This window comes from Octodon degus, unplaced genomic scaffold, assembly GCF_000260255.1.
Source record: "Octodon degus isolate 3935 unplaced genomic scaffold, OctDeg1.0 scaffold00223, whole genome shotgun sequence".
Lineage (NCBI taxonomy): Eukaryota > Metazoa > Chordata > Mammalia > Rodentia > Octodontidae > Octodon > Octodon degus.
The window spans coordinates 394141-402739 of record NW_004524799.1 but is presented as its reverse complement, the minus strand read 5'-3'; the positions used below and the strand labels follow the sequence as shown (position 1 = coordinate 402739).

The 8599-nt window shown below is 34.4% G+C and overlaps 1 protein-coding gene across 6 annotated transcripts in view; it reads left to right on the top strand.

Annotated features, from left to right (window-relative positions):
* Kdm6a (lysine demethylase 6A) overlaps positions 1-8599 on the top strand; it is a 201491-nt gene that overhangs the window by 146844 nt on the left and 46048 nt on the right. For 2 of the 6 annotated variants that reach the window (XM_004645307.3, XM_004645304.2), the window contains exons 11-16: positions 1666-1764; positions 1904-2123; positions 2684-2818; positions 3959-4054; positions 5612-5713; positions 6346-6741. In XM_004645307.3, coding sequence (XP_004645364.1) covers positions 1666-1764; positions 1904-2123; positions 2684-2818; positions 3959-4054; positions 5612-5713; positions 6346-6741 — 1048 coding nt within the window. Of the gene's footprint in view, positions 1-1665; positions 1765-1903; positions 2124-2683; positions 2819-3264; positions 3421-3958; positions 4055-5611; positions 5714-6345; positions 6742-8599 lie in introns of all 6 variants that reach the window. The other 4 variants (XM_004645309.3, XM_012517858.2, XM_004645303.3 and 1 more) reach the window with 3 other exon arrangements.

The following is an 8599-nucleotide window of genomic DNA, read 5'->3' as shown; positions in this document are numbered from 1 at the left end:
TATTATTACATAAAGCTCTCTCAGAAGATACTTAAGTTTCATTAGAGCAGAATTGGTTGATGGTTGGATTAGGATATTTATATTTGGACATACTGGTTTCCTACTTTGAGGAATAGAATGTAAAAATACTGGTTTGTGAAATACTGCTTTTTCTCCTCAGGTATAGGCAAATTTGTCTATAAATCTGAGCTTTGGCTTCAATTTAACAACAAAAGGAACATGTTTTCAACTATCTCTTAAAGCATTCCTTTTCCCTGCAGTGCCTGTTCCTGTTTGGTATTGCTGACTTCTTCACATGAATTCTCTATTCCTAAGAAGCTTAAGGATATTGTCTGAAACTACCTTTTTTGTCTGCCATTATCATTTCTTACAATGTTTAGGCCACAAGTCCACCCTCCTTAGGCTTATTTTTACCCCTCCCATAGGTATTCTGTGATTTCATAGTCTCATTCCCATATAGATAAATTCCAAATGTACAATTCTACATTTAAAGGTATCTTAACTTTTAGGACTGCACCTGTTCTTTCATACTTCCGGTTTAATGACCTTGTGTCAAAATCGGCCTTTGGCAACCACAATCCAGCCAGTTCTTTTTTTTTTTTTTTTGCCAAAAGCTCCCCCCCTCCTTTTTTTAAATGTGCTTGGAATAGAACCCAGGGCCTGTTGTGGACTAGGCCAGCACCCTTTCCGTGAACTAGAATATACCTGTGCCCCCATTCTTTTTTGTTGTTGTTGTTGTTGTTGTTGTTGTTTAATTAGGCTTTAAAAGTTGTAGCCATCATCCCTATGGATGAGTTGTGGCAAACCTATGGTATGTGTGCTGCAGAGGGGTGTTTGTATAGTGTTACTTGCTTCGCAAAATCACCATATTAAATACACAGCTACGTATGTTCAAATTTCATATCTACTTCCTTTCCTAAATCTTGCAATGCATGGTGGTCTCTTACATTGTCTGTGCTGGCCATTTGATAATGGCAGTTGCTAGCTCCCTGGAGTCGGGGGTTGGGCTTTTCTTTCTTTTCAATTCTTTTTTTCCCCTTTAGTGCTAAATATAATTTCTGTATTTATGGTTTCAGTTGCTATCTATGAATACAACAGATATGTCTGCATTAAAAAATGACAGGTCTTTGAAACTTGAATCTTACCTTGCTGTCTTTACTAGTCATTACATATTATACTTTGCCTCTTTCATATCATTTTGATACTTAATTTGAGATTAATTATGTTGTAATTGCATCTTTTATCAATTAAACAATTATTGCCCTCAGGGTTACTGAGAAAAAAGAATGGAAATCTGATTTAAGTCTTGCCAATGTAAAGTGTTTTGTTTTTAACTTCATATTTTGACTGTGTGGGGAACTAGACATCAAGATATTAGTGAGTAGGGGGTGTGTTCAACTTTCAGTGTTAAAATATTCAAGTGATATGACATTTACTTAATAGAATTTATTATTGTAGCATGCTTTAGGACCTATAAGACAAACTATAGTGTAGTTTATTGAAGGGTTAATTATATATTCTAATTTCTTTGTATATGCACACATATATAGAAATATTTTAGCTTACGCAGTCTTTAAAAACATTTACTTTGATGAAACATTCAGTAAAAAATTTAGTTTTATTATTAATGAAAATTTCTTGACTTTTTCTCCCCTCCCTTCTTAGGTGCTATTCAAGTATTGGGAAAGTTCAGGATGCCTTTATATCTTACAGGCAGTCTATTGATAAATCAGAAGCAAGTGCAGATACGTGGTGTTCAATAGGGTAAGACTTTGTGTAAAAGTAATGATATTTTAATTGATATATAAAGATTGTTCTATCACTTATAACATTTCGTAGTTTAAATGTTATGAAACAAAGTAGTTCTTATTTGACTTAATTTTTCCTTAATGTGTCTTTGTAGTGTGCTATATCAACAGCAAAATCAGCCTATGGATGCTTTACAGGCCTATATTTGTGCTGTACAATTGGACCATGGCCATGCTGCAGCCTGGATGGATCTAGGCACTCTCTATGAATCCTGCAACCAGCCTCAGGATGCCATTAAATGCTACTTAAATGCAACTAGAAGCAAAAGTTGTAGTAATACCTCTGCACTTGCAGCAAGAATTAAGTATTTGCAGGTAAAAATTTCAAATAGCAGTTTTTTAAAGCCACATATTTGCCCAGGACACTCAGGCAGGAAGAGGGTGGTTAGAAAGTTTGTGTAGATGTGTTTTGATGTCTATAATCTGTTTCCATATTTTGTAAACATACCATAGCTTGTAATATTATTTCACTTTTCATTTTAAGTAAGATATGCAGTATTTTAAAAGATGCTCTTTTGCACATTTACGCTGTTGATGCATATTAATTTACATAATTTTTTCTATGTACTGTCTACATTTTTTAAGTTGCCATAGCATTTTAAAGAAAAGAACACAAACACTGTCTTTCACTCTCGCTTGGAGTTTCATAAGGAGATAGCTATGAGAACTCTGAAAACAGAGCTCCGCTTTGTTTTGATTCTCACAAAGGTTATATTTCGGTTACCCTCTTTATGCTTAGTGTCTTTCTAAAGCCCCAAATTTAGAATCTATTTTCTTTAAGAAACATTTAGTTATACCATTTAGGAAGATTTAGTGGACTTGCTCTTACTCAAGTAGGCTTGTGTTAAATTTGCTTTTTACATAATTTTTCCTAGGCTCAGTTGTGTAACCTTCCACAAAGTAGTCTACAGAATAAAACTAAATTACTTCCTAGTATTGAGGAGGCGTGGAGCCTACCAATTCCCGCAGAGCTTACCTCCAGGCAGGGTGCCATGAACACAGCACAGCAGGTGAGAAGTTGGGTTATGTTCTGCAGGTGCCCAGCTTTAAGGGTTCTTTTCAATCTGTAGTAGTCAAGCTAATTTTATAAGCACAGGAGGCTTTTATTAATGAAAGCCTTTTGGTTTAATTGCTAAGGGAATCTAGATCAAAATAAAATTCCCTCGGATATGGGAAAAAATTTTGGGGTGCCAACTTAGAACCTTTGTGCATTTTCATGATTTTGAAAATTTCTTAAAATAATGCTGCAGTGGTTTATTTAATTTTTAAAGCAAGTTTTTCAAAGGAAGGTACACATTCCTCCATTGATGATTCATTTTGTTTTTATTTTCAATTATTGTAATCAGCGATGTCCACATAGCTTTGAAAAACATGTACCTTGTAAAGTTTTATAATTTGAAGGAATGAATTAAGAATATATAGAACCCTATTTTTGTCTTCCTTCTGTGATTCTTAGGCATGTAAACCTCATCATCCAAATACTGAACCTGTATTAGGCCTCAGTCAAACACCAATTTCACAGCAATCCTTGCCACTACACATGATTCCTTCTAGCCAAGTAGATGACCTGTCCAGTCCTGCCAAGAGGAAAAGAACATCTAGTCCAACAAAGGTATATGTTTTAGAGAAATACAAAATCCAAATCAAAAAAGAAGCTCCAGCTGCCCTGAAATCATCAGCTTGAGCATCTCTTGTCCTTAACTTTTAATCTGTGGACATCAAAGAGTGAAAGGTTTTAGTTTTTCCATCCCAAATTGTAGAATCATATTAACTATAGAAAGTAGGGTTAAGTTTGCATTCATCAAATCATTTTATTCATCTCCCTGCCGTCAAGATCTCAGCACACTTTTCATTATCACTTTTTACTGACATTGAAAGAAATTTAATGTTGGATCAAGTGGACAACAATATTTAGGCTAGCCATTTGGGCTATAGTTTAGGGGTGGGCCTTTTTGGGTGGCTTATCAATTTTTTAAACTTGTGTTTTCCAAGTTTATGCATGTAAAAATTTTTAAAAGAATGTAGTGTTATAATATTTTTCATATATGTAAATAATCCAATTCATAGTCATTTGGTCTCCATTAGTCATTATTGTTAACTCTGTATTTAACCAAATATTCTTTACATTTTTTTAAATCAATTTTCCTCAGAATACTTCTGATAATTGGAGTGGTGGCCCTGCTGTGTCACATCCTCCAGTACAGCAACAAGCTCATTCATGGTGTTTGACACCACAGAAATTACAGGTACGTAAGATACGCTTTTGCCCAAATATTTCTTCTATTAGAAAGGAGTAGAAGTAGTAAAGTTTAAGTTCTCTTAAGTACTAATTCCTAAATCTGAATGCAATTAGACTCAATGTTTACAATGTGAAATGAACCGTATTTACCAGAATAATGAAAATCATTCTTATGTTTTGCTTTTTAGTTTTTTGTTTTTAAAACAATACCTTCACATGGTTGAAATTGTGTTAGGTATAAATGCTGAGTATAGTATAAGGATAAAGTCTCCTTCCAAGTCTTTCCTTTACCCACTCAGTTTCCCTTCCAACAGCTGGTATTTTCTCTTTCCAGAGGTATTTTGTGCATGGATAAGCAAATTTGCCCATCCTTTCTCATGTAATATCTTTGTCTTTTCTTTTACTGCAAGTGGCAAAATACTGTATACAAATAGCTTACCTTTTATCTGTAATTTCGCTTTCTGTAGTTTTAGTTACCTATAGTCAACTGTGGTCTTGAAAACCTAAATGAAAAATTTCAGAAATAAATATTTGATGCATTTCAAATTGCATCATTATAATTGACATGATAAAATCTCATGCTATCCCGCTAGGCACATGGATCATTTCTTTATCCTGCATATTCACACTATCTACTCATTACCCCTTAGCCATGTAGTAGGTATGTCATCAATCAAACCAACTGTTGCCACATTAAATTGCGTGCATTCAAATAACCCATATTTTACTTAATAGCACCAAGCGTGAGTGGCGTGGTGGCAGTTTGTGCATATGCAAAGCCAAAGAGAACTTTCTATACATAAAAAGATGAAAGCTCCCTAGTGAATAAGAAAAGAAAGAAATCATATGCTAAAGTTACTAAGCTCTGTAGTAAGAATGCATGTCTTATTGGTGAACTTGCAAAGAAGCAAGCAAGCAAGAAAGGAAGAAAGAAAAAAAAAATGTGCTAGTTTTATTGTCACACCTCAAAATCCACAGCCACAATATGCAGTTTTTAGTTAGGATGGAAAAGGCATTAAATTTTAGCTGTAGCCTATCTGTGGATTTCTGCACCGCCTGGGGGTCTTGAAAGATATCTTTCACAGATAAAGGGTGCATTTTATGCTTTTAAATGTATTTTACAAAGCATTTTGTTTCAGTATATAAAGACTTTTTTATGATTACATCATAGTTTTTAGATTATTGTTGTTTAAGCAGATCATACATTTTGGGCATCAAGCTATCTGCAGGCTTTTCCTCTTCCAAGCAGTGCTACTTACATCATAGTTGTCATAACGAATTTTTAAATTTGAAGAGATTTCTGTGTAAATATTGAAAAATATGTTGAGTATAATTTCATACCCATCTCAAAGATCACATTACAGTAAGCCTTGTTCATATAAATGCTCAGTTCTTACTGAGATTTCTCAGGTGTTTTAAACTGAGATTGACAGTTGTTGGTCAAAAATCAGTATCTTTGACTAGATAATAGTTCAGAATTTATCTTATTTCAAAAGGTGGTTGCTGAGAATGATTTGTTTCTTAGATATGCCTTTGACTGTATTTTCCTTTTTTCTTTTTCTAGCACTTGGAACAGCTCCGTGCAAATAGAAATAATTTAAGTCCAGCACAGAAATTGATGCTAGAACAGCTGGAAAGTCAATTTGTCTTAATGCAACAACACCAAGTGTGTATAGCATTTTTTCCCTAAACTCTGTTAGCGTTTCAAGTATTTTTATTGAGTGACATCATTTTAGTGCACATTTGTACCACATTCTACTTTCTGTGTAGATGTATCTGAGAAAATCTCATTATTGTGCTTCTTAAAATACCTGTTGTAAGAATATTTTAGAAAGAAACTGCTATAGATTTAACTTTGAATAAACTTATTTTATTATTTATTTATATGATACTTCATATGTATTCTAAGAGTTTATTTAAATTATTTAGTACTTAATAAGATATCTTAAATTGAGGTGAGGTTTTGTAGGACTTGTTTTAGTTTGGAAGATCTGGCATACATCTTACAGAATAAAATTTTGAGTTTCCTACTTTGTGGTTAGGAAAAAGTCTTAAGAGTTTCAGAGTTGTTTTTCATAATTTATCTGTGGCTTTGTACTTATTAATGGGATGTTTCTTTAAAATGAAACATTTTTATTTTTCTAGAAGCTCTTATCTAAAAGTGAACAAACACAATTTCTTTAAAGTTGGCAGTTTTCAACCCAGAGAAATTAAATGTTAGGGTCAAATCAGAGACTCCCTGATTCTCTCCTCTGTGGGCTACACAAACAGCATTTACTTTACATTTGTTTTTGATAGATGAGACAAACAGGAGCTGCGCAGGTACGATCTGCGGGTGTTCTTAATGGGCCAACAGCTGACTCCTCACTGCCTGCAAACTCGGTCTCTGGCCAGCAGCCGCAGCTTGCTCTGACTAGAGTGCCTAGCGTCTCTCAGCCTGCAGTCCGCCCCGCCTGCCCCGGGCAGCCTTTGGCCAATGGACCTTTTTCTGCAGGCCATATTCCTTGTAGCACATCAAGAACGCTGGGAAGTACAGACACTATTTTGATAGGCAATAATCACATAACAGGAAGTGGAAGTAATGGAAACGTGCCTTACCTGCAGCGAAACGCACTCACTCTACCTCATAACCGCACAAACCTGACCAGCAGCGCAGAGGAGCCGTGGAAAAACCAACTATCTAACTCCACTCAGGTAATAGATTAGCCATTATGTTTATTTTTTACATAATAGTTTGTCTTTATTTCATTTTATAAATTATGGGACAAGAAATAAAAATTTGAGGAAACATTTTTATAAGAACTTTATAATAGTAAAATGTATTAGTATTTTGTTATTCAGTATGTGTTATAGAAATATATTTTCTTTTGTAAAATTTTCACAGAAGCAGATAATACAACAAATTTACAAAAGAAGAAAAAAGATCATATAATCCCCTGAAACCCACTGTTAATGTACATTGGCATTGTAAGCAAAATACTAATTTCTGCAGCAGGTAGTGGTCAGCATCTAGATCTATTTGTGAAAGTTGATAGAGTGTGGGGTGAGAAAGAGGAACCTGAGCTAGTTTGATAGACAAAAAGGATAGATGAGACTGGGTGGGATTACTATTGGGTGAGAACAGATTTAGGGAAGGTATTGAAATTGAGATTGAGCCTTGGAGGATAACAGGTCAGGAAACTGAGGAACTACCAAAGAAGAATAAAAGAGGATTGATATGTGAGTGATGCTCTGAAAGCCAAATGAAGAAAATATTTTAAGGAAGAGGGCATGATCAAAGTGTATATCGGTGCTCATAGGTAATGATCATCTGAGGTATTTGGTAGCATTGCTGGGGTTAGGAAAACTGCAAGGTACAGGCAAAATGTACCCCATGACCTGTGGATTTTTAAAAAAATTTTATAAAGAGGGTACAAGATAGTATTAAAACAGAAAAAATACAAGTGATACAGAATTTCACTTAACAAAGTAATATGAATTTCACAGTATTTGTTGTAACACAGAGTTGTCTTCCAAGCAGTTATTCATATTACCAGATATATACATGTAAAATTGGAAGAAGAAAGAAAAAAAATATGTAAGAAATTAAGAGGAGAAAAAGGAGAAACAATTGAAAAAAGGAGACAAATTAAGCATTATCTGCTCCTTTCCATAGATCAGCAGAAATCCACAGTAGAGCTGTCCAAACCATCCTGTTTATATACATAGATATATCTCTTTAAAACATTTAGGAGGGGCTGGGGATATAGCTCAGTTGCATAAGCACCTGCCTGGCAAGTGCAAGGTCCTGAGTTCGATCCCCAGTACTGAAAGAAAGAAAAATGCAGGAATTATTTTAAAAATTAAGGATAATTTTTACATTTTTTAGTTGTTTTTTAAAAACTGTATGATAATACTCTGTGACTTGCAAAGCCTAAATATTTGTTATCTGACTTCATAGAAATGATTGGGCAGACTTTGGGAAAGAGCAATTTCAGTGGATTTTTGGATGCAGAAATCTAATTGTAGTTAGTAAAAGATGAAATGTATAGCCTGGCATGATAATGCACAACTGTAATTTTGGCAGTTAGGAGGCTGAGGCAGGCAGATTACCATGAGCCTTTGACTTTGAGTTCAAGGCTAGCCTGAGCTGTATAGGGAGGCCCTGTCTCAAAAAACAAAAACCAGAAATAAACAAAATGAAATGGAGTTTTAAGTTTTTAGTTTTAATTTCATTTTTTCTTTTCTTTTTTTTTTTTCTTTTTTGTGGAACCAGGGATTGAACTCAGGCCCTTGTGCTTGCCAGGGAAGCGCTTATTCCACTGAGCCATCTCCCCGGTCCTTTAGTTTTAATTTCAAATGAGAGAAATTAACAGTGAAACTAATAGGAAATAAGAATAGAAGGGAGGAGTGGTTAGAGTTAGATGAAAACATAATGATTTTGGGGATTTAGTGTCTTTAAACATTAAAGGATTGCTAAAGAGATGATATGATTTTTGTTAAAATGCCTATTAAAGTTCTAAGATAAAATTGGCAGTTAGTAAATAAGAGTCTTTGTTGTGAGTATGATATA